Genomic DNA, 26,756 nt, shown 5'->3' on the forward strand with positions numbered 1-26,756 from the left:
TGGGAGATGTTGGTGTCTTCGTATGTGGGCTACAAATAGAGAATGGGTCCTAAATTGAATAAGCATTTGCAGCTGAAGCAACAGTGTCATTAATGATGATTGTATAGAAGGAGATAGATATGCCTCAAAAATATGTAAGACCAATTGGGAGACATATAGACTATCCGTTATGATGTTGATTGGTTGTTCAGTAAATGTTTTCAAAGCTACGTTAAAAGCAGCTAATTCAGCTTGCTGTGCTGATGATTGGGGCTTTGTCAGTTGCTTGTGCCAGTTACCTTGATCATACCAGACACAAGCACCATGAGTTTTAGAGCCATCAGTAAAAACTCTGATGGCTTGAATTAATGGAAAAGCAACTACTGGAGAGGAAAAGGTAATAGGTATTGTTTTAATTAGTTGCAAACGGGGGTCAGAAGGGAGATGGCAGGAGATGGGACCAATCCAATTTTCCAGAGCGTCCTGTAATACATCTGACGTCTGAAAAAGGGGTTCCCATTGAGAGTTTGAAAGGAATGTGTATAGCTTGAAGATCGTGAGCGAGCAAAGCCTTTGCTCGGTGACGTCCCTTGATACAAAGCAGAGCGAACTGAAGGGCTCTAGAGGTGACAGTTGCTCTAGGAGTGTGAGGGAGGTGAAGCCATTCGATGATGTATAGCTTTTTTGTCTTGGGATCAATTTGGAAAAGAATGGCTGTGAAAAGAGCTGGTGTGGGCAAGACAGCCAAAGAGAGCAGACAGTTAGGGATGATGCAATCCACCCAGGCGTGCTTTAAAGCGTTATTGACTTGGGCTAGTGCCTCCAAGTGCCGGCTTGTAAGATGAACCACATCTGAAGGATGTTTCAAGCCCGTGAGGGCATGGAATAGAGGGGAAAGAGTTGCAGTAGTGATAGAAAGATAAGGCCGTGCCCAATTGAGCGTGCCGAGATATTGTTGAAGTTGTACAAGGGTCGGAGAGGGAGGGAGAGTCAGAGAAGGTAAGGCAGGAGTGGCTGCAGAAGACAGGAGTTTGTGACCAAGATATTGAAAAGGATAATGAGATTGTATTTTTTCAGGAGCTATGTGTAGACCAGCAGCAGTCAAAAGTCTAGTGAGAATGGGAAGGGTTGTCGCTACTGTACCTTTAGGGCCATCAGCTGCGACTAAGATATCATCCATGTAATGATACACAAGAAAGGAGGGAAATAGATTGCGATATGGCTGGAGAGCCGTGTCAACATAATGTTGGCACATAGTGGGAGAATTTAACATTCCTTTGAGTAAGGACTTTTCACTGATACCTTTTGGTGGGTCTGGAATTATTCAGTTCCGGGACAGTGAAAGCAAATAGAAGCCTATCTTGGGGTTGAAGAGGGATGGAAAAGAAGCAATCCTTAAGGTCAATGACTAGAAGGTCAAAATGCTGTGGAATAAGGTTTGGGTTGAGACAAAGGGGAAGGATTGGAACGACACTGACTGGCCCAGTGATAACCGTTGCGGCACCTAGGGCAGATTGTTTTTGGTCTTGCAGTGGGAACGGGGGGGCTTCGTCCCTTTGGTGCCCTGCCGCCCCCTCGTGAGCGGCACTGGGAGCGGAAATGACCAGGTTTTCCACAGTTGTAGCAATTACCAGAGCGAGGGGCAGTCATAGCAAAAGAAGAGATTAAAGCTGAAGCAAGAGCAGATGCACGGTGAGCTTCAGTCCCTACGATTTGGCAGGCTGTGATATAGTCAGCGATAGTCTGATGGGGAATGGATTGAAGAGGTTTCAGAACTTGCTGACAGTCTGCATTAGCATTAGAAACAGCCAGTTTGGCAAGAAGTTCAGCTTGAGCTTGGGGGTTGTCTATTTGGCGGTTGAGCGCTTCTGATAATCTATCAATGAAAGAAGTGTATGGCTCAGAAGGGCCTTGAAGAATTTTGTTGAAAGACAAAGAAGGTTGAGAAGGATCAGGGACCCTGCGAAAGGCATTTAAAGCAGCATTTCTCATGATGGGATAGCCTTCTGCTCCTATCTGTATCTCATCTTGTGGGGTACGGACGGCTCCCTGACAAAGAAGGTGGTCCTCTGGATCTATTTTTCCTTGAATCGGGGCTTTCTGAAAGGTGTTACGAACAGGCAAGGAAGCAAGAGGATCATTGGAGTGGATAGGGTTAACATCAAAAACAAGAGAGTTGTAGGGAGGAGGACAGGAAGGAGGGAGTGGGGGATCAGGAGGTGGAGAAGTTTTTTCTAAAGAAGGCAGGGAATTTTTAGGAGATGGAGGAGGCTGATCCGAATTTTCAAGAATCGGATCAGGAGTTAAGTCAGAGGGAGGATAAAGAATATTAATAGCATTCATAAGAGCTCTCCAGGCGTAAAGGATTTCAGGGGGGGCTCCCGGAGGCTTGTGGATGTATTTTCCTATTTCTTCCCAAATAGATTGTCTTAGAGTGCCACCTTCTGGATAAGCGGGGTAATTTTTTTCAAGAAACACAAGGAATTTAATGATGGCTTTTTTGGATATAGAATAGATCATTGTGCCGCTAAGTTTCTGCGATTTGTTCGCCTTCCTGACTAAAAAGTGAAGCTCTTCCACATGCTTGGACAGAGCCTTCGAAATTGGGGAGCCCATACCTGCGACGCGCTAGCTGATTCTTCCAGTGCGCAAGATGAGTCAGGGCAGCGCACTCCTTCCTGAAGTCACGCTGTGAGCTTTTCCACGTTGTAAGGATGCAGCCAGATACAGCTTTGCTATGGGAGGATATCTTCTTTGCTGGAGATTCCTGGAGAGGGACCCGTAACACAAGGCGTCCCTGAGCTGCAGCTGGCTCGTCCTGCTGGATCACGTCGGGGTCACCAGTTGTGGCTTTTCACTGCCTGCTTCCTGGCGACGACAGGGTCTGGACTCACATGGTAAATAAATAAACACACGGCACCAGTGTTTACTCAGGATGAAAAAGGCACTTTAATAATGGTGGGTACTCCTTTTATAGGCTACATGCATACGTCATAGCAGGACAAAGAAGCTTTCTACATAATTATGCTAATGCACACCTATGCCATAGCTGATATCTTATGCTCCTACTTCTTAGCTCCTCCCAATTACTCTTATCTCCATAACTTTCGTTTCTCCCATATTACTCTCATTTCTCCGTTTCTCCAGCTAGTACTTTTTCACACAGCACCTTATCACGTGGCTACATTCCATTGTCCATCCATCACTTTTACAAGGTTGAGCATTGCCACGTTTACCGTATCAGTCAGTACCAGTACATTGCAACAAGGCACGTTGGTGCGCTTATGCTCTATAACTTTCAGGGAACTGGGAAGGAGGTGGGGGGAATTATGGCTCCTCTCGTTTAACCGTTGATGCCCTTGACTGGATTCACATACGCGCTAAAACACAAATTGAGTCGTGAGATAAGATACCCGAACCCTGCTAAGAAGTATCGCCCCGCGATAAAAGCAGGAAGTTCCTCTCGTGGTTTTTCCTTCCGGCAGAGGAGGGAGGCTTTGCCGGGCGACCGGGAAGAAGCCGCCTGGCCTCTTTCTTCCGCGCCGTCGTTTCCGAGGGGGGCCTGTTCGAGGTTACGCCTTCCCACGCGGGCCGGACTGAAATGACTGGTGCGTTCTCTGAGGGGGGCTTAATGGCCCCGCCTGGTCTCAGCCACGGCGTCTCAGGGTCGGGTGCAATCGGGGCTCCGGCTTGGGCGGACGGAGGGGAAGGGTAGCGGGGGTGCTGAGGTGCCGGAGGAAGGGAGGCGGACTGGGCTCCTGGCCTGGTTTTTATTACAGAGGGCTGCCCTCTTTGAAGAGCAGGGCTGGGAAATGAGCTCGGGGCTTGGGCTGGTTTGGCCAAGCGGCAGGACCGTGAGCGGGGTCCCGCTTTGTAACGTAGCGCCTTTTCGCCGCCGCCGCTTTTCAAAAAGGTGAATCTAGATGGAAGCCGGCATGGGCTCCCCTTGCCGCATGGAGACAACAAGGCACTACACAGAGCCTTCGCTCTTTCCTCTCTTAGATAATCATACGAAGTCTCCCTATGTAAGATATTTGGCTTTCCCCGCTAGATCTAGTATAGATTAATGCTTGACCATCATCAAAAGGTAATCCAGTCATATAGAGATTGGCTCCCTCGCCTTGTAAAAATGATATGCCAGTTTTGCCATTATCAGATAACGGCTTTCTCTATTTCCCTAAATAGAAGGGGGAAGAGAGAGAAACTAATTGCAAAATATGTGAATTTCACACACAAGAAACAGTCAAATAACTTGTCACTTATATTTAAGCTTTGATCTGGCAGATCTGGTTTCCCTGCAGCCAAGAAGATAGAAGTGTTTCATAGGGCTGTTTTTCTAGTTACCATTGTTTTAATTTGATTTTAATTCTCAAGATAAAATTAATAAGCTCTGGTAGGGCAAGTTAGATTACAAAATTAAGGAAAATAAAATGTGGTATGTTGTACTATTATAAAACAAGATTTACAGAACCCTGCTTTACAATCCTGCATTATTCTGCAGGATCTTCACAATCATAAAATAGTAATCATAGAATATAAAAGTTGTAGGAAATTTATCCTAAACTACAGAATCTTTGCTATTCAGCAATTTTGTTAACAAATGTTAAGTATATAATTTAAATAATATAGTTGCTATGTAGTGGATGATCACTTAAATATGAGTCAGCAGTGTGCTGCAGTTGCCAAAAAAGCCAACACAGTTCTGGGCTGCGTTAATAGAGGGATACAATCAAAGTGTTAGTATCACTTTATAATGCCTTGTTAAGGCCACACTTGGCATCTAGTTTTGGTTTCCACATTGTAAAAGAGAACTCTAGAAAGAGTGCAGAGAAGAGCAACAAAGAGGACCAGGGGACTGGAGGCTAAAACATATAGAACAGTTGCTAGAATTGGGTATGTCTAGTTTAATGAAAATAAGGACTAGGAGTGACATGATAGCAGTATTCCAATATCTCAGGGGTTTCCATAAAGAAGAAGGAGTCAGATTTATGCTCCAGAGCAACTGTAGGCAGGACAAGAAGCAATGGATGGAAACTAATCAAGGAGATAAGCAACCTAGAACTAAGAAGAAATTTCCTGGCAGAACAATTACTCATTGGAACAACTTGCCTCCAGAAGTTGTGAATGCTCCAACACTGGAAGTTTTTAAGGAGAAATTGGACAACAATTTGTCTGAAATGGTATAGGGTTTCCTGTCTGAGCATGGGGTTGGACTAGAAGACCTCCAAGATCCCTTCCAACTCTGTTATTCTATTCTAATTCTATTCCTTTTCCCATTCCATTCTAATTTTTATATAATTTTATGTGTGTGTGTGTGTGTATACACACACACACACACACACACACAAAGGAAATCAACGCTGACTGTTCTTTGGAAGGACAGATACTGAAGCTCAAATACTTTGGCCACCAAATGAGAAGAGAAGACTCATTGGAAAATATTCTGATGTTGGGCTAGATTGAAGGCAAAAGGAGAAGGGGACATCAGAAGATGAGATAGTGCTGTTGAGGCAGTTGGTATGAGTTGGGCAGACTCAGGGAGACAGTGGAGGATGGGGGTCTGGCATGCTGTGGTCCATGAGGTTGCAAAGAGTCAACAGAAGTCTGGATCTTTTTTCTTTGAATGCTCAGTGTTGAGCATTTGACTACTGTATGTAGGTGTTAAAGACAACACAAATAATAGATTGAAACAGTAAACGGATACCATGTGAAAAAACTAATATCAGTTGCTGAATACAGTTAATGTATATTAAAATTACCTTCTAAGATGAATAAGAGGATATTAATATTTACTGTTTGTATTTCTTTTCAGTGAAAGGATGATGCCCAAATCCAAGGGCTTTGAATTTTGGAAAAACACACTGAGAGGGGCCCGTTTTGTTGTTGCTCCCATGGTGGACCAAAGCGAATTGGCTTGGAGACTGTTAAGCCGCCGTCATGGGGCCCACCTATGTTATACTCCTATGCTGCATGCTCAGGTCTTTGTCAGAGATGCCAACTATCGTAAGGAAAACTTGTATTGTGAAGTGTGCCCGGAAGACAGACCTTTGATTGTACAGGTAATACTGACCAGATGATTTCAATGGGCTTTCATATCTTTGTTGTACAGTCATTTTTCTGTATTGTGTGACAATATTTCAGAAAAAAATAATTTTAAAATAATTAATGCATCCACTCAAGGACTAATTTCTATAATCCACAGACATTTACTGTAGTGCTAAGAATTGTAATCTCAGCATGTGTGATATAAGAATTAAGATGTTGGACTAAGACAAAGAAGACTTAGGTTCAAGCCCATCCTCAGTCACTCATACTCATTAGATGACTTTTGAGCAACCGCTCTCTCCCAGCCAACTTATCCCACATGGTGGTAGTTGTGGGAAAAAGGTGATGCTATTATGATGAATCAAGGAGTTTTTAACTGGAAAGTTATAATCAGAACTTGTCAGGTAGTCACAACAATATTACTTAGATTGGGAAGGACAAGTATATAAAATATTTTGTCATGCTTAATAGCACAATACAGAAGGTGTTTAATAGCATAGTGACCTTTTATAAATGTGCTAAATGCTTCTGTTATTTTGATGTTAAAATAAATGCTAGCTTACTATTTGGCTTATATATTTCTTTTACAGTTCTGTGCCAATGATCCAGAAGTGTTTGTCGAGGCTGCCTTGTTAGCTCAAGACTACTGTGATGCAGTTGACTTGAATCTGGGGTGTCCTCAGATGATTGCAAAAAGAGGTATGCATAAGTTGGAATCTAAAGTAATTTAAGCCACAAAACTGCATACATTGATCCAGGACCTGCCTCCCTTGAAAGGAATGAGTTAGTAAAGTGCCATCAAATCCAGCCTAACTCCCTTTGACTACATAAAAAATACCTGTCATTGTGAACTCTCTAGGAAAAGCCATCTTGTAGATTATCTTCTACATCATCTATGCTTGCCATGCACAGTCATTTTTTTCTTGTGTAATTTGTCACTTTTTCCCCTAGAATCAGTCGTTTTATTTCTCCAATATATTGTCCATCTTTATTCTTGAGCCTAAAAAGAACAAAGTGCTGTAGCTATTTTATGTATCTAACATTAGGGCATAATTCTTTGGATTTTCTTCTAGGTCACTATGGAGCGTTCCTGCAAGAGGAGTGGGACCTTCTTCAAAGAATGAGTAGGTCCTGAAAGTTCTTGAACATTAGATGGAACGGGAGAAGAGTAGAACCAAAATGCATTATATTTGTCCTTGGGACTCCTGTGCAAAAGATTTATACTGCACCCATGCTTTGGGATGACACAGCAAACTATAAACATAGATTTTGGTAACTGGTCCCTCTGTCTTGACAATACAAAAAAAAAATTCTGTAGGGTTTGCTGGATGCAAGGTAATTCCGCCAACAGTTAACTGGACTGGATCCTCATACATCTGCTGTATATAAAGTTGTGTCTTGCTAGTTATGAGTAGAAGACTATTATAGTTAATATGATAAAATAAAATAGGACTGGCAGATGATTCCTGATTTCCCAATGCAGAGGACTGTTCAACCCAACACTGAGTTGAAATGGTGCAGTAACCAATATGATACGCCTCTTGCTCATATTTTTAAAGTATATCATTGCTTTGGGGTCACTGACACTATAGACAGTAGATGGTGGATTATCCATCCACTATAGACAGTTCTTTCATCCACAGAACCTTTTTGCAAATGTAGAATTGATGCACAAAGGGACATTAGGGCCTAGTAGTTATTTATTCCTGTAATAATGAATACATGCAGCAATTTATGCTGTGTGGTTAATGAATGTAGAGCACCAGAAAATGGGATTGCAGTTATTTTGCTAGTAATATAATTTCTGGATTCAACCAGTTTCTTTCTCTTGTTTTCCAGTTGCATTGGCTAATGAAAAGCTCTCTGTACCTGTTACATGCAAAATCCGTGTTTTCCCAGAAATTAGTAAAACTGTGAAATATGCTCAATTGCTAGAGAAAGCTGGTTGTCAGGTAAGGAATTCATTACAGTTTGTTTTGATGTATTAATTATATGTATATGTACATATTTATCATGCTATTCTCCTCCAGCTTAACTGTTATACAAAGTTCAGAAAAGTAGGAAGGAAAATGTAAACTCAGACATAAATCAAACATGGGAAAACGTTACTTTACACTGATACTGTTCACTCTACCTCTCCACATTTTATCCTTGAAAACCCATTCTTTCACCACATCTGCGCATAGTTTCATACATTGTCTTTAGTTGATTCAACTTCTGTCTTTTTGAGAATGATATAGAATTTATTCAGTTGTTACTTTTCAGTTCTCTTCTAAGTTTGTTCACTTACATGTATTGGCTTGACTATTTAATATTCATTCTCTTTATGATCAAACCACGTCAGCATAGTTTTTCATACTGGTTACTCACTTTGGTGTTCAAACCACATTTGTTAACCACTCCTTAATTCTTGACCACATCTGTTCTTATTTTACCTCCCTTGCTTTTTAAGTAATCCTTTTCCTCCTGCATTTAACTTTTTTCTGTTTTTCTTGACATAGCCAATTCTCATTTCTGTGCAGTGAAGTGGGAAAAAGTATGCTATTACCCATAGTGAATTTTGCTTGTTCCAACAAACATTCATTCCTACACCAGAAACATTAAGTCCCATGGTCTGTCTGTCAGCCTTTACTTATTTTAATGTTTCATCTCCATTTTCTAAGCCTTTGTAAACATTCTACCAAGGTATGCAAATTCTATTACTTGTTCTTTTTTTGATATTGTTTAGAAATTCCCAGTGTTTTGGTTAAATCCAACTACCCTGGTCTGTGATTGTTCCTTATTACTTTACAAAGTCAGTTAACGATTACTGCTAACATAACAATTACTTGGGTTCAGAGCCAACAATATATTGTAGCTTTACATGGCAGTGTACGGGTTTTCAAACTGCCCACAGTCATTTAGGTGTGATGTTACAAGCCTTAGTCTCTTGCCATATTCAGCATTCTGCCGAGTTAATACCATACTAATAAGATTAATACTGATGAATTTCAACATGTATGACAAATGCAATTAAAGCTCAGATTTAGCTCAGGATCTCTAATATGGCTAATATACTGCTGCTCTCATCCCACTAACTAGAAGGTATTGGCCAAATAATAGCATACAAGTCAAGATAATGTGGTTTGATGTCAGTAACAAGTTATTAATCTTCTTATATAAAATAGATATGGATTTTCCATCTTCCAATAAGCTTTAGTATGTGAGGAAAAATATACAGATAGTCCTCGCTTAACAATTGCCCTGTTATCCATCATTCAAAGTGATGATGGAACTGGAAAAGTAGCTTTATGACTGTTCCTTATACTTCTGACTATTACAGCATCCCAACAGACATGTGATAGAGTTTCAACCCCTTTGCAACTGCGTTACCAGTTGTTGCAGCATCTCATGGTCACATTTTCTATGGCATCTGTGTACTTCACAGCTGGCTTCTGTCAATGGAGAAGCTGGCAGTGAAATTGCGAGTTGCAGTCACATGACATCTTGCTTCATGATCATAGGTGATCTGCTTAATGACCACAGTGGAAGTGAGGTCATAAGTCCATTATGATCACATGATGCGTTGCTTAACTGTCCCATTGTTAATGATGCAGTTGCCTGTCCCATTTGTGGTTGTTAAGCAAGGACTACCTGTGCAGTAGTCTTCGACATACAACCGTTTGCTTAGTAACCATTCAAAGTTACAGTGGCACTGAAAAAAAGTGACTTATGAGTCATGACCGGTTTTCATACTTATGACTATTGCAGTATCCTTATGGTCACGTGATCAGAATTTGGGCCTTTGACAACTGGTGTATATTTATGACCTTCAGGTGTTCTGAGGTCATATGATCACCATTTGTAACCTTCCCAGCTGGCTTCCAACAAGCAAGGTCAATGGGGGAAGCCAGATTCACTGAATTGCATGATTCAGTTAACAGCTGCAGTTTAACAGCTGTGACAAAAAGTTTTAAAATGGGGCAAAACTCACTTAGCAGCTACCTTACTTAGCAACAGAAATTTCAGGGTCAGTTGTGGTTGTAAATTGAGGACTATCTGTAATGTTATCTGAAGAAATTAGATGTGGAATTTGGAATTCCTGACTTTGTTTAAAAAAACCCAGCTCGCATTACAGAGAAATTAAATATTTTCTAAGATTGTTTGTCTCATTCACACTGAAAGACAAATACAATTTTGTTGTAGCTTCTAACTGTACATGGGCGCACTAAGGAACAGAAGGGACCTCTTGTTGGTGTGGCTTCCTGGGAACACATACAGGCGGTGAGGTAAATACCTATAGCTACCCTGGGGAAGGGACCCTGTACTTCTGAATGTATGTAGATTGATTCACTGTATTTGTTTACTGCCTCCCAATGGGCCCACATGAATTAAAGCAAAGAAATGGACCCTGTCTTTAAATTTATTTTCTGCAGAAGGCGAGACTCATTAGAGAAGAATAATAGAGGGACTATGAGAAAGGCAGCAGATTAGTTTCTCACAGCCAGAATGAAATAAAATTGTGAGCCACATGGCATTTACGTCGATTTTCTGTTATTCTTTTTTTACTATCTGTTCTCTAACTGTGACATCTTGACCAATGGGAAAGGCCAGAGGTTCTGCCCTTTAGTTCTCTGAGCACAGTAATTGTCAGTAGGACTTGAGTATTTTATCTTGGAAGGAATGTTGTAACTTGGAAGAGAGAGACAAGGTCCCTCCTTTTGGTCCTCAAGTTCAGTGTTAGTTAAAAAGGTTTTTTCAGGGCACTGAAAGCCTTCAATTTAAAGAAAATATTATCTGGTGAGTCTAAGAGTTTGTTGCTCTTAAAAGTTTCTATTATTTATGCATTACCTTTCCTTTTCCATTTGCTGTCATAGAAAGGCTGTAAAAATACCTGTTTTTGCAAATGGGAATATTCAATACCTCAAAGATGTGGAACGGTGTATTCAGAAGACAGGAGTTCAGGGCGTGATGAGCGCAGGTAGGAAAGAAAAAGAAACTCTTCAATCTCACTGTTGAGGTTAAATGATAAGCATTCTTGCTCATAGTGTGGCTATCTGCGGTTTCTGTGGCTTTCATTATCCTTTAAAACGGCAATTTAAATCTTCCAAGCAAAGACCAGCAGTGCCAAATATGATAACATAATCTTCTGTCAAGACTCCTGGTGATTTTGGGAACATAGTGGTGTAATATTCTTGCAACAATATTGAAGTGGGTTTCTTCCACTATTGCTATTCTAGTTGTTGTTTCTTCCAATCTACCATAAAGACTTGGTGACGCATCCAAACATTAATATTGACCATTGGAAAAATAGGATAGTTACTGTAAGAGTACAGATAGTTACTGTACTCACACAAAAGGTACTAACAACTGAAGAGGATTCAAAATGATTAATTTTTAAAGCTAGCAGTTAATAGCAATAGCACTTAAGACTTATATAGCACTTTACATGCTTTATAGCCCTCTCTAAGGAGTTTACAAAGTCAGCCTATTGCCCCCCAACAGTCTGGGTCCCCATTTTACCAACCTTGGAAGGATGGAAGGCTGAGTCAACTTTGAGTCAGTGGGGATTGAACCCCCGGCAGTCAGCAGAGACATTGGTCTCTTGCATCCAGATGAGCCAGGAACAAGAGCTCCAAGGTGCATAGGCATTACATGGAATCTTGATGAAAAAATGCGTAGGCCTTACTAGGAAAAACAAATGCTTTTCTACTGATAAGATGACTCTAAAGGAGACATGGGTATCGTTCATGGCATGAAGACTTAACCGGTACATCCTTCGGAATGCATAGTGCTTTAATTTAAAAAGTGGAGAAGGTAATTAATCCTGTACAACAAGGTTTTTTTTTTTAGTGGTTTGCAGGGGAAGGAACCTATTAGTTTTTTTAAAATTCCTGAACCCCCTGATTTGGTTGTAAAGCTCCAGTGATAGAAAATTGGCTGGGTTCAAGTGGTCTTTTCCCGCCCCCCTCAACCCCTTAGACTTTCAAGGGACTGTATCAAGTTGTTGGGGAGTCCTGGGTTCCACGGAGCACAGTTTGAAGACATCTGCTGCTCTTACAAGATTTGAATGTCGGGCTATTATAACATGCTTATTGAATAGTTTATTTAAATATGAATTTGAGTTTGCATATAAAATCTATTGTTTTAGATGGAGAAACAAAAGATATGAAATACGGTTGTATATACATATTAACACCTCTTAGCTTGCATTTGGATTCTGGAAGAGAAGTGCTTTTCCTGAAACATTGGTGATTGTCCAGGAGTGTGAAAATGGTTCATCTCAAAATAGTTTGATCACAAAATTTTTGCAAAGCATCCTGCTTTCAAGCAGTCAAGAGGTATTGAAATTTATGTATTTAATTTATTTATTAAATTTATGTGCCACTCATCTCGCTATCAAGCACATATGGGCGGCTAATGAACTTGAAATGCTTCCACAATGTGTGAAACAGCCCATTTTGCAAAACTCATGCTTGAAAGCAGTTTAATATGAAACATTTTGTACACCCCTCCCTATTAATACTAATGAAAGTGATTGAAATATTAATTTTGAAAAGTCGGGATAGTTGAAGGATTGGGGCTAATTAACTAACTATGCTAACTATGAAGTTCCATGAGAATATCGGATAAATAAGGCTTAATTAATTTCACAGAAGAGGTAAAATGATAGATTAAAACAATCTCTACTGTTCTGAAATAGCAAGAAACAGATTTTAATTTTGTGTTGAGAAATACGAATGAGTGAGCAACATATAGTTAATCCTTATCAATCATAATTGCGACTGACAACTCCATTACTAAGCAATGCAGTTTTAACATGAAACATCACATAACAATCCTCAACTTATCTCATCAGCTGTGGTTGTGAAATGAACGATGCATGTTATGATGAACTATTATACATGTTATTATTATACATGATGATACTGCAACTTACAACTTCCTGCTGGCTTTCGCATTGACTTGCTGGTTGGAAGCTGGTTGTGGAGTTCATTGCAATCATGTGATCATGTGACATCCTACTGCTAGTCGTCAAGTTCCCAGTCATGATCACAGGAACATGATCAGCTACCACAGCTACAAATTCAAGGACCGGTTGACATTTTCCTTTTTCAGCTCTGTTGTAACTTTGAGAAGTAACCGAATGAACAATCAGTAAGCGAGGACTACCTGTAATTTAGACATTAATTCGGGTTTCCAAAGTGTGATTGCAGAGGCACTGGGAATATGGAATATTTGGATGACAGGTTTGGAAGCAAGAGAAGGAAGTGCTTAACTTGCTCTTGCTTTCTAACTCCCCTCAGCACTAGCTAATTCCCACTGGGAATCCTTCAGCTAAGGCCAAACTGCTTACCTTTTTTTTTCTTTTTTTTAGAGGGCAATCTTCATAATCCCGCTTTATTTGAAGGAAGAAATCCTGTCGTCTGGGAGGTGGCTGAGGAATACCTAGACATAGTACAGCAATATCCTTGCCCGTTGTCCTATGTCAGAGCTCATCTCTTCAAGCTTTGGCATCACACGTGAGTGATTCTGCTGTTTGTGCTATTTTGTGCGATATCTCTCAGCAGATTTCCAACCCCATGAGTATAAGGAACGGAATCTCATGGCAGTGGAGAACTGAAGCTGTACATCTCACGTTCTAAGATTAGACTGAAATCTCCTCTTTATGACTTCTGTTGGTTTCCCTCAGGTTGCAGGTTCACCAGCAGTTACGTGATGAATTAGCAAAAGTGAAAACACTGGAAGGACTCTTGGCTGTCAACAGGGAGCTGAAGTTGCATTGCCAGGTACCAGCTGATGCTTTGAGTGTTGCAATAGCCCTGAACTTTTCATGGGGAAAAGTTTGGTACATAGGGTTCCTGTGATTGCCCTAATTAAATAATGAGCCTCAATTAAATCATGAGCCTCAAGCCAGAAGATCTGATAGCCTAGCTACAATCTTTGTAGATAAGAGTGGGATGTACTTCTGGTTTTAAACTGCCATAATGCTTCTTCAGATTTCCACTCCCCCTGTTTATGGCAACTTGAAAACAGGCATAGGAATGTTTTATGAGTTGACATATAGGACCTCTCATTTGTCAAACAAGATAAGCTGATGTCTCTTAACAACAACTTATTACTGAAAGTGTGTAATAATCATAGCAGATTTTAACCAGTTGCTTTTTCTTTATTTCTTCCTATTGCTCCTGGGCTACAGCTGGGCCCACTGGGTTTCTTAAAAAATAGAGTTAGCAAGTAGGCAGGTTATACAGGTTGTCTGCTTGGAGACTTACTAAAAATAGAAAAAGGAAGCAAAACAGGAAAGAGGGCTTTGCCACTGCTATTGTTGATAGCTAAGGAGCATGCAGAACGTATGGGGAGGGCAGGGGTTAGCAGTAGAGTTGGAATAGATATATTTTGGTGTCTTTGTGTGAGTAGGGGTAAAGGAATGTGTAAGAAAGAATAAGAGCTGGAAGTTGATTCTCAGAGAAACAGCACTTGTGAGTAAGGTTCATGATGAGTAGGAAAAAGAGGCAGGGTGAATGAATGATGGGGACAACTTCTGCTAAATGGCTGGCTTACCTTCTGTGATGAAGGTTGTATTCCAGCGTGCTGCCAGTTCTCAAAATTTCCTATCCAAGAAGGTGAACAATGCTTGATCTAAATAACTACACTAACCTTCTGGATTACCCGATAAGTATTACTTTTATTTAACGCATTTGAAGATTCTTCATCCTCCCCAAAAGGGATGTCAAACTCATGTCATCACAGTGGTGTCACATGACATATCGGGACCTTTTTCCCTTTGCTAAACAGGGCGTGGGCATGGCCAAAGCGTGACGCATCCGGGCCGTGGGGCGGGAGTTTGACAGCCCTGCTCCAAGGAAACACAATCCTGGGAACAGCCATGACTACATCAAAGAGTTGCCCACAAATTATTGGATTCAAATCCAAAGCAATGCACAAGCATACTATTTCCAGACTCCATTTTCTAGTTTCATTGAATAGTTTAATACCGGATTCCTCACAACTGGTCCTTGAGCCATTTGGAGTCAGACAGCAGAATGGACAGGCAAACACATGCATGCAAACCCACTTGCATAAGCAGAGGGTGAGCACGTGTACAGCGGCACCATTTGTGCAAGTGGCAGACACGCGTGCCCAGTGCTCACCTAGATGGACCTACATGTGTACGCTTGCCCACCGCTCGTGCAGAACCATCCCCTCTAGCCCTCCCCCTGCCAGACCACAAGGCCGGAAAAGTTGGGGAACTCTGGGTTAATACATCCTTATGTATTGGTTTATGCATTGTTTTTATTTTCATTTTTGCTCGGGCTAGGGTGGTTCTTCCCTATAAAAATTGAATTTCTCATTGCTTCTACTCTCTATATAGGAAGAAATAGCACATTTGAAGGAAGAAGAGAAGCCAAAGGGAGGATTACCTTTCTTTCACTGGATTTGTCAGCCATACCTAAGACCAGGGTGAGTGCTTATATTGCATTGTTAATTTGACCGATTAATTTCTGCAATATGTACACTTTACCAAAGTCATCCTCAAGGTGAAGGAACATAGCACTGGAATGATAAGAAGCCTGTCCATCGCACTCTTGACTTTCTTCCATTCTGCCATGTAACAACAGCTGTAATGATAATTACAACAGGTGATATTTTTCCTCCAAGTAGCCATCCTTGTGTGTATTGAGGTGTGCATGTATGTTACTCCTTCAGGTCCGAGCATTTTCCTCTAGGGTTGACCCACTCTAATGCAAAAGAGAAGGGCATTTCTACTCACACTTAGTGGAATTGCTTTATGGGGCCTAGCTACTTGGAAATAACATAAATGGATGTCCTCAACTTTCTTTGTTAATTAGAACAGTAAAGCAACAACATCGTGAAAAGAGATCGTGAGCAACAACATTTTTGAAGGAGTTGATGTTGAAGCGAATTTTTTAAAAAAACTATTCGGTATAGTCTTTAATCTTTATAGCTGATATTCGTCACTGTTTATCCAGTCAGTCTTCTCTCACATGACCTCTCATCTTTTCTATAATGGAACAAAGATGGCAGGAGACATGTATCTCTGCTTTGCTATTTTTAAGGAGTTTCTATAGGGTCCTAAATTGGTGGTATTAGCAAAGAGAGTAGTTATTGCCTTGCATTTTAGATATTTTCATATTCAACTTTCACAGGCCTAAGGAAATGTGCAACAAAATTGCCCCATCTCGCATAGAAGGAACTACTCGGGGGAAACGAGCTCTGGAGGAAGAAGAAGATGGGAACTCCGATTCTCTCTCAAAAAACAAACAAAAGAAGAAGTTAAGGAATCCCAACAAAAGCTTTGATCCTTCCTTAAAACGTAAGTTATAAAGCTATGTAGAATATAGTCAATGGGTATAACTACTAAAAATAGGAGCCTTAGAGATTTATGTTTCTAAAATATCTCTTTTCAAGCATAGGGAACAGCATCTTTCAAAATTTCTGCAACTGCAGGTCACCAAGTAAACATTTGGAAAATGTGGGGACTGTGCCATTAAACAAATAGTCCCTCTTTGTATTTAAGTGCATGGCAAAGGTAGATGGAGGGACAGGGATTTCTTAGCACCAGGTGGGACAGTAAAGGAGTAGATGCCATCGCTGTGCTGGGAGAGAAAGGATCAAAAGCTGCCAGAGTTTTGTATTTGCCGCATTTGAAGAGCAATTAAAGAACAGTGGTAGGGGAATACCCTCCTATTTGGAGAATGGCAGAAGCCCAGTTCTCGCAGTGCTTCAGAAGTTCATATTCTTCACACTGGATGTGTCATTCCTTCAAGCTTTACATCCCTTTCTCATTATGCTTCAGAAACCTTTTTATCTTACCCTGGTCTCATGGGAATGGATAAGTCTGCCATTCTTTAAATAGCGCATCCATTGTCACAATACCTGGGAAGCGAGATAGCCCAAAGGAGAAGTTGCAATTGCGGTGTCCTTGTGGTTGTAAGTGGGCATGCTGCCAAGCACCCAAATTTTGATCATGTGATTGAAGGGGTACTGTAACAACTGCAAGAATGGGTCATAAGTCCATATTTTCAATGCTATTCAGCTCCTTTGAATAGACAGATAAATAGGGCTACTTGTAGACAGTACTATTTAGAAAAGTTTGGAAACCAAAATTTGAATTTAGTCCTTTTTAAAAAAAATTAGGCATAATTCCAGGACCTAACAACAAAAATACCACAATTTACCGAGATCCATATTAACCGTCCCAAGAATAAATTTAGTGCAACTTTGGAAAAGAGGTATTTCCAATGGTGTCAGACTGGGAATTTAAACCTGGAGAATATGCAACAATGGGAGAATTAACAGCATATATTCACAATAGAAGTTTGACTAAATTCAAGCAAGAACAATTTCAGTGTATAATTATACAATATGGCAAATTTAAACAAGAGTATGTTTTTTAAGGGGAAAAAGAATTAATTAAAAGATCCGAAGTTAGAGATAGGTAACCTATTTAAATCTTTATAAATATCACATACCAGAGTGTAACAAAAGGGACCTTAGAAACTAAATATTTCATTACCAGTGAATATCAATGTTAATTAATCTATCAATAAATTTTCTTTTTTTCCTTTGTTTTCCTGTGATTTATCTTTAAGTAATAAAAATAGACAAGCATAAAATCAGCTTTCAACTCAGAGATGTAAAAAGATCCCCAAAATGTTGCTTTTTGTTTAAAATAATTCAGTGCATTCTGCTTTTTATGGTTTACCCTTTATCAAAAATATACTAAGCACCAATTATTCAACTTTTACAATTTCTCTGTCCACTTATCAATATCTTTTCTTTTTTTATGCTTGTCTGTTTTTTAATGGTTAAATAAAAATGCATGCTACCATGTTAGGGGAGTAATTGCATCACAAATTTTGATATTCCTGAAATTTTGGGACAGAACAAAAGCATTGATCATTTTCCATGAGTGGGTCCTCTGTTGATTGTGGAATGTTTTTAAGTGTTGTTCCAAGTATCTTTATAAGAACAGTTTTAACTGACAAATTTAATCCTTGGTTGTCTTGTTCTCTATATTGTTTTCTCTTCAATACATCTGTTAGGTCTTTTAGCTAATACTGATAGTAGATCATTTAATTTCAAAAACTATTTGAGGCAACATCTTAATTAGGCCAACTGAATATTACAAAAGCGTTGCAAGCAGAAATACTATCCTGCTCTTTTGTAACCCTGTTAGCCTTTTAAAAGGTGTTGCCTTCAACAGGTATTGTATTTTTTTTTCATTGTCAGCATCTTTTCCTAGCTTTTTATTTAAATTAGGGTACTTTAAAAATCTCTTTTACTATTTTTTTCCCAGAATTGATTTTAAATTCAAGAGACAGAAATTGTATGTCACTTTTTAGGGGAAATGTTTGAAATAACCTGAAAACTAATTCATTTTTCCTTGTTTCAGCTAAATATGCAAAGTGTGATCAGTGTGGAAATCCAAAGGTGAATCTTTAAAAATTTCATTAATGGGCTAATCGTTACAACCAGAGTTGAATGATAAATGCTTAAAATCTTTGTGTTGAGCCAAGGGATCTGCTACAACATAGTTTCAATAATATTCCTCCCAGTAAAATTGCAGTCTAAAAATTTAAATGATTAAAACTATTTCATCCTCTAGTCTTTAAAATAAAATCATAAGCATTATGTTAATAAGTAATTATAATATGTCCTTGTTATAGGCTTAAATGATGTAAGATGCTTGTTTAGAAAGGTAGGCCAAAAAGGCACTGTCTTCAAGTCGGACTTGATTCCTGCTGGTTTCATTAACACAACTGTACAGTTTTCTTAAAAGCCCTACAGCATATCCCAGTCTAATCTTACTGCCCTGTTATTTTCTAGAAGATTCCCATTTATAACTGATGCAGTGTCCTACAATCATATGATCACCATTGCTGTGCTTCACCATTGGCTTGCAATAAGCAGTGTTAAATACAGAAGGCTAACATAAAATATGTCACTTACATGATGTTTCACTTAACAACTGTGGTGGTTTACTTAACTACCAAAGGGATAATGAAGTCATAAGACTGTCATGGTCACATGATTTTTGCTTAGCAACTGCAGCATTTAGTGATGGAGTTGCTGGTCCCAATTATGGTTGCTAAGCGAGGCCTACCTGTAAAGAGAAGCATAATGCTATCCAAATCTTTAATGGATTCCTTAACATTTTCTACATAGAAGGAATCGATAAACTAAATAAGAAGGAATAGATTTATATCCATAAGGGAGTTGACTCATAAACCATCTGCTGTGATTGTGCTGAATAATCAACTACTGGACCTTGCTCTCTTTTCCCAAAGATAATTATAGACAAATAATACAGGGATGTCAACATCTGATCAGGAAGAAAAGATGGCATTTAGTACTGCCTATGGTGGGATCATAACTGACTAAACATTTGAATTTGTTGGGCTTTTGGCTTGTGTGTTTATTTTATTAGTCAGAGGGCCTAATAGATTTTATTTCCACCAGATTATATAAATTATGCTAAAAAGATATTCTAAAGTTATTCTAAATCTAATCCCATCTTCTGAAATACGAACTTATCAGTAATTCTTTTCAGCTGGTGGAACATTGGTTATTTTCATCTTGGGGAGGCTTGAGATCATCAGGATAATCCATAACCTGCAGTGTTTCTTGACACTAGCTTGTTGCAGGGTGAAAATGTGGGGGAGTAGAGTTCATGTATTAAGGTTATTTTTCAGTAGGATGTTTCTCCCAATATAGGTGTGGTAATCTGCCTGGACCATAAAGTTAATATCATAATCTTTAGTCCACACCTGTATAGTTTGGGAGTAGATGGCTATTTTGTCCAAATACTTACATGGGTAGGAAGTGTTAGCAAGAGTCAATGTTTTAATGGTAGTGATGTGATTTGCCATGGTGCGTAAGGCTTACCTAGATTCTTCTAAAATTGATGGGTCCACTTTGTCACTGTTCTAGATCTTTAAATAAATCTGCATGAGAGACACACATTTTGAAAGGTTTCAGCAAAGCCTGGGAGGCTTGAAACAGACTTTTAAGTCTTGCTCTTTTTTCCTGGATTAGCAGTAAATTCTGTTAAAGGGAGGGTGAATTATCTTTTTCTTATGAAATTGCAGTCTATTAAGAATTTTTTTCTCAGTTTTTAGATTCATTTCACACTTTAGTTCAGGGATTACATAGAATTTTAACTACCCCCACATATTGGCAATGTGATAACTATTTTGCATCTGTTCCTAGGGTAACAAGTGTGTATTTAATCTGTGTCGAGGCTGCTGTAAGAAAAGAGCTTTCAGAGAGACAGCAGATTGTCCTGGTGAGTGCCTGCGTAACCAAAACTCTGTTTTTCAAAATAACGAAGTGCTTCTAAAGGAATGAATTTTAAAGTCTGTTGCATGTTTTACATGTGTAAACATATAGCTTACATTTCAAATACCATTTACCCCAAAGCCAAATCAGAAATATTTCCTGGAAATAACATCCTTAATTTAATAAAATCAAATCAGATTTTCCTACCAAAAAAAGACTGTATCCAAATTGACAGTGATACCCTTTATTCCTCAAATTGTCCTAGAATGTATTCTAGGACAGTCGATTAAGCTATGATCCTGTATGTAAAATTTACTTTCAAAGTAATTCTCTCTTTTGAAATACTAATTGCTATCATTTAAAAAAAAACTGCTATGGTTTTATTTTCATCTGATGTATGTGATTTAGGAGCTAAATTGTAAGGATTTTATTTTTAAAAATGTTAATTGTATGAATTTTGAAAGCCACATTAGTTTTAATACAAAGCCACATTCTTTAATCAAGTCACACAAAAATAACTCACAGGATCAGATCAGCAAGTGGTCACGAATAAACGTTTCTTTAACTTTTAGAGAGAATCCTGTCTTATTATAAAGATATAAAATTCCTGTTTTTTGTTTTTTTTACTTTCCCTTTAAATAATCACTTTCTGCACAGTGGCTTTTTAAAATTCATGTCTATTCCACTTTAGTCATTTGATCATATTGATAGTGCCATTTATATTTGGGGTCATTTTAGTTTGCTGCTCAATACAGCAACCTTCTGAATGGAATATTTTCCACTTCTTATTCAGCAACTACCCATTCAGGATTTATTTTCTTTTTCTTTTTTGTTTTTTTCAGGTCACGGTCTGCTTTTTAAAACCAAACACGAAAGGTCTATTTTGTGGAAGAGTGGCCAATCTCATATGGAAAATATTAAGCGGACAACACAACAAGGCGAGGTGGAGGAAGCAATGTTGCTTAAAGAAGCTATCAATGGTGTGGCATGAAACCTTGGAAAGCCCTCCTGGACCTTCTGACTACCCTCCCTCCCTGGGCCAAAGAAACCTCTGCTTCCAAAACACAGCTGTTGACACCACAAGGCCTGTTTTAAAATTAATGACACATTTTACTTAAGAAAAAGTTACTTTCTCAGGGAAATGTCCTGTAATGGAAATAAAAGGATGCAATTAAAGTTTTCATGCCATGATTGAAAAGACTTCAAAGACTGAGCCAGAATACTGGCCTTACAATGCTGCATTGGAGACATCTCTAAAGATACGACCTGCCTCTTTTAAACTTTATGTATGGTTTTAAAATTGGCAAATAAATATTTTATAAAAGTAGTTCTCTGGAATATTATAACTAAAATACAATTATGAAAAAAAAAGGTTTATTTGAAGCTGGCATTGGGCACAGGCAGGATGATAGTGTAAAAAGACAGTAAAAACTCAAAAGAGGGAAGGCTTAATTAACAGGGTAATGGACTATTGGATTTAGATTTTATAGCTTCATAAAAATAGTGTGGCTGCAACTATGCCTTTGTTGGAAAACTGCAAATCAGCAAGTCAAGTGATGCCAAGAATGAAAGCAGCACATTATGTGTTTCATGCTGATTTTGAACAGTGAAAAGACAATATTTCTACTACTGGGACAGAGGTGGGTAATCTATGGCTCCTGACCTAACTTGGTATTGCTGTTAGCCTGATTTCCAACTTTCTTTTTAAGATCCTGTAAGGATAGCTAGTTGTTCTTACCTTGCAATCTGTTAGTCCAGAGAGAAAATAAGAATTTCCACTGAAACTTAGCTTGGTCCTAGCTTACTTGCCCAACTTTGGATACCTCCAGTGGATTATCCCTTAAGAGATGTGGCTCTAATTGGATAAAGGATTACTCACCTCTGTGATGGATGGTATATTAGAGCGGGTTATACACATCATAAAGCACATTGACTAAGCATAAGCCCATTCTTTAATCAGTTACTTGGGAAAGAGTTACTTGGGACACTTACTAATCTCAAAGGACATAAAAGAAATAGAGTTCATTTTAAAATAGATGCACTAGAAATACAAAGTGATTTGCTTTCAAGAGACCCAAGTTTTTGAGCATTCTGTGGGTTTGTCTGCACATCACCCCAGGAATATTGACATGTTTGTGAACTAATATTGCTGAAAGAGTAATTCTCATTATAAAAACCCACACTCCACTCTGGATATCAGATAGGCCATTAGGACAAATTACACTATTTACCCTTATCAGACTATTGTGATTCTTCAAAATAAATGCCATTAAATTAAATTGATGTCTAAGTAAACGTCGTAACTTTTAAATATTTGGGCACCTGAACAACCAGAAATAATTCAGGGTAAAAAATCCTGTTACTATATTGTGATCCAGGAAGATATTCTAACAGCTTCATAAATTACCTTAGAGTAACAATGACATGCCCTGGCTTGCATGCTGTTTAGTCAGCCAAGAGCAGCCCTTGAACTTGAAGGCCACTTGAGAGAATGTTGCAAAATATAGCAGGCGGAACAAGCTATATTTTCTTTCTGTGTAAACAAATACAATATTACTACTCTCCAGTCATTGATTTAAATATTTTCCCCTTTAATCAAAATTACAACTGGGTGGCACTATTTGGAATCCTTGGTGGGATAAACTTAGGTTCTCAAGAGCTTCAGATTGTGCCACGTGGGAATACATGCAAGTACAGTAGGTATATTGTGATTTCAAATTTCCATTCAGCCTCAGAAATATTGTCACATGAGGAAAAAAACCATCTCTTGCTGTTTCAACTACTTGTTTCTCATATGTTGATCTTATCTGAGAGAACACCGTAGAAAAGGTTTTTGTCATAATTAAGAATTGTGAATACAATCCATAACTTCTGAGGGTTTTCATATTCTTTCTGCAACTTTTTGCTCTAGTTTGGGTAAAGTTAGAGAATGCTGTGAAAGCAAATGCAACCATACTAAAAGTTGTAGTTTACAACAAACTAGTTTGGTTATTCAGAAAGATTATGCATCCATATGCAATTTATTATACAATATATTGCTTTAGTAACCTTTTATTCAGGTTTTCTGACAATACTAACATACATACACACACACATACTTTTGTTCATTTTCCTACCAGTGGGTTGAGTTAATATTTGTAATGAGAAAATCCAAATATCTCATACCTAGGCAGCCAGTTAATGATGGCATCAAGAGGGAAGAGATGAGATGTGTCGTGTTGTTACACAAACCCTAGGATTACACACTTGCAGTTAAAGTTGGAATGAAAAGGGCAGAGTTTGCAATATGCCATCAAGTGTATATTTCATCATTGCAGTTTAGTGGTAGATGACTATGATCTCAAACTTCAATTGCCAATTCCTCTGAAACGCAGCTATTTTAAACCACACTGCAGAATAAGGGTGAAGCCAATCCAAAATGAATTACTGTGATGAAACTGGGCACTTTTTTCAATTACTGCAATTTATAGTTCATCATTTAAATGCATAGCTATAATATTCTTGATATGTATGGTGTGGGGACACACACACATAAATTTATGTATTATAGCATATGACTATCCTCCTGTTGCATTCCTGTATATTTGCTAAAAGTGTATTCTGTTTGTAACTTCTAGCAAAGAGGAGTTGAGACAGCCAATCCTCCCCAAAAGACTTAGCTGTACATATTAGTATCCTCTCAGTCCTGAAAAGTGGCTGCTGTCTTAAGAGTAATTTGTTGGGACCTGATTTAGCCACTCCACACCAGCAGGTTTACCAACACACATACAAACATACACAGTCCTTGCTTCTTTCACCCTTCCTGGGGCTCTAATGGTGTTAAAAGGAATCTAATAGATTTCCTAGAGCAGCCTTCCCTCCCCCACCTGCCCCACTTGGTTAGGTTCTGACTGGAGGTTTAACTTTCTTAAATTTTCTCAATATTTCCCCCTAACCCGGCTGAATGGCAGACTCTAGTACAGATTTCCTTTTTAACACTACCCTACTAACCCAGTAAAGCATATTATATAAACATGGGATGACTAATGACTTTGAGAATCTGAGGCAACATTAAGAATCATGCATGAGTTTTAATTCCTGCTATTTACCAGAAAGTTTTCATAGCCATAGTGCGTCCAATCATAAGAGCCATTTTGCAAATTATAGTCTTAGCTGTACTTTCAAAAGGGCATGAGAGATTATTTTAACTGACAATTTATTGTATGGCTGCCAGACACACCTCGGCCTCCATTCCTCACAGCCTTTATTTTCAGCTTTCTCTTTGCTTTTGCCTCATGCCTGCTACAGGATTTGCTTCTCTGACCCTTGACTGCAGGTCAGGGATTGCTAAAGGGTGAGTGCTGACTCTCTCATTCATTTACATCCATGGAGGTAAAGCTGCACTTGTACGTGGTTAGCAGACTGATCCATTTTCCATGTGGAGATCAGGAAGCATGGGTGGAGCTTATCCGAATGTCTCATCTTTAAATTCCCCCCCGCCCTTTTATAAAAAAAAAAGATTGAGATTAATCAAACAGCCAGGATTACATTTTGCAGGGCAAGCTTCTCACATGGACAGGAAAATGTAAATCTAAATGAGGGAGCATACTATTCTCTTATGGTTTAAGGATTACCAAGGCCTAAAGTCATGCTTTAATTTGCACATATTGAGATAGGAAAGATAAGGACCTGCGTACAGAGCTGGGTGAGGAACCAAGCAGCTAACCTACTGGTACCTGCCCGTCTCTGAATGGAGAACAATGCCCTGCTTTTCTAGAGACCAAACAAATTGGTCTCACCATGTGAAGGAAAACAGTTTGTAGCTTGCTCAGCCCAGCTTCTGGGGGGTTTCAGTTACTTAAAAATGCCCCCCACTGAGGCAGCACCCTATTATGCATGTTTGGCAAAGGTTGGAAACAAGTCCCAAAGACGGTCTTTCAACTGGCAGGTAGGTGGGGCTTTAAACATGAATTCCAGCATCACTTCTACATTGCATTGATTGTTACACTGCTCACAGCGGCAGAACTGGGAGTAGGCCACAGGCTGGCTGGGGAATTCTGGGAGCTGAAGTCCACCCATCTTCAAGCAGCCAAGGTTGAGAAACTCTGGACTGAATCAGCCAAGGCAGCTAAGGAAAGAGAAAATACATTGATGAAAGACTCTCCAGTTGGACATCACTGTGGTAAGCCTGAGATTTATGCTGGTTTCCAGCAACTACAGCTGTTCTATAATCTAGTGCCTAATTTATTTAATTTATATCTCTCCTTTGTTATTTTTACAAATAATTCAAGATGCCAAATCTTCCTCCTCCTATTTTCCCACACAAGCACCACCCTGAGGTGGGTTGATTTTGCTGAGAATGATTGACCCAAAGGCACCCAGCTTGCTTTCATGGCTAAGGCAGGACATGAACTCATGATTTCCTGTTTCTAGCCTGGTGCCTTAACCATTAAACCAAAATGGCTCCTGTGACATGTGAGTGCCCCAATATGGCATAACTACAAGTTTAGATAAAGATACCTTGAGGTAAAACTATCAGCAGTACTGAAGTTTAGATAGAAGTTAGGGACAAAATATGTACCAGTAGTTCCTCTATCCCGCCATACATTAAGTCTGCCTAAGAGGAGTCAGATACTTCCTTAAGGGGGAAAATAGTCACTGGAGCTGATAACAATAAATCACAAATGTGTTTACAGACACTAATAGGCCTAGGTCAAAATTAGAAATATTTGGATCCACCCTGCCCCTACAAGCTTTTAAACACTCTATAAAAACTTGATTTTTACTCCAAGAATAGGAGAGATCGGGTGGGGACCCATTTGAATTGTAGTTTGCTTTGGTTGTGATATCCATTTCCTTGTTCTGTAATATTCCTTTTGTTTCTTCTTAGGTTGTAATTGTATGCTGCTAGAATCAGCTTTGAATTGGAGCAGCCTTATAAATTGAAATTATAATTGGGAGCCTATCTGAATTACGTTTTGTTCTGCATATTTTTGTCCAATTGTGTCCTGTATATTTGATTTTTAAAGTTTCATCTTACTTGCCTTCTCACAGAGTTCAAAACAGCTTATAATAAAAGCGGCTTTTTATTAATAACTTGAAGGCTTTAAGTGAATTAAACCCAAAGACTGCCCTCAAGCACTGTTAAGTGTTGAAGATTTATTGATTCACACATCATGGGCACAATATACCTTCCAATTTTTCTAAAACTCTATAGTTTGATGAAATTAAACGTCAGAAAAATCAGTTAGTACAGGGCTATCAAACTCCCGGCTCACAGTCTGGATGTGTCACGCGCTGGCCACACCCACACCTGGTTTAGCAAAGGGAGAAAAAGTCCTGATAAGTCAGAAAGTTATGACTGCCAACAGAATGGGTATGAGTTTGGAGACACTTTAAAAAGTTATTAAGCATTTTCTTATGGGACATGAGATCCTTAGGGATGTCACTTCCTACCTACCCATAAG

General features: G+C 39.1%; 1 protein-coding gene across 3 annotated transcripts; it reads left to right on the forward strand.

Annotated features, from left to right (window-relative positions):
• The first annotated feature begins 3,454 nt into the window (after positions 1 to 3,454).
• Positions 3,455 to 21,637, forward strand: DUS1L (dihydrouridine synthase 1 like). 3 transcript variants are annotated; one of them, XM_026701873.2, is made up of 14 exons: positions 3,455 to 3,587; positions 5,792 to 6,038; positions 6,615 to 6,723; positions 7,098 to 7,148; positions 7,864 to 7,976; positions 10,210 to 10,292; positions 10,881 to 10,984; positions 13,382 to 13,526; positions 13,697 to 13,793; positions 15,380 to 15,468; positions 16,176 to 16,342; positions 18,425 to 18,462; positions 20,242 to 20,317; positions 21,153 to 21,637. In XM_026701873.2, the coding sequence occupies exons 2-14, from the start codon at positions 5,799 to 5,801 to the stop codon at positions 21,299 to 21,301; spliced, it is 1,461 nt and encodes a 486-aa protein (XP_026557658.1). In that variant the 5' UTR covers positions 3,455 to 3,587; positions 5,792 to 5,798; the 3' UTR covers positions 21,302 to 21,637. The 3 variants fall into 3 exon arrangements, with proteins under 3 accessions (XP_026557658.1, XP_087781035.1, XP_026557657.2); XM_087924909.1 differs by having other exon boundaries at positions 3,578 to 4,004; XM_026701872.2 differs by having other exon boundaries at positions 3,578 to 3,892.
• The last annotated feature ends 5,119 nt before the right edge of the window (positions 21,638 to 26,756 follow it).

Source organism: Pseudonaja textilis, chromosome 2 (genome assembly GCF_049901715.1).
Source record: "Pseudonaja textilis isolate UNSWEBS1 chromosome 2, rPseTex1.2, whole genome shotgun sequence".
Taxonomy (NCBI): domain Eukaryota; kingdom Metazoa; phylum Chordata; class Lepidosauria; order Squamata; family Elapidae; genus Pseudonaja; species Pseudonaja textilis.

Excerpts from the sequence above, each read along its gene's own strand:
- DUS1L (XM_026701872.2), top strand. The coding sequence starts at position 3,792 with ATGAGCTCGGGGCTTGGGCTGGTTTGGCCAAGCGGCAGGACCGTGAGC. Across the intron at positions 3,893-5,791 it reads CGCCGCCGCTTTTCAAAAAG|TGAAAGGATGATGCCCAAAT; the intron begins GTGAATCTAGAT and ends ATTTCTTTTCAG. Across the intron at positions 15,469-16,175 it reads CAGCCATACCTAAGACCAGG|GCCTAAGGAAATGTGCAACA; the intron begins GTGAGTGCTTAT and ends CAACTTTCACAG.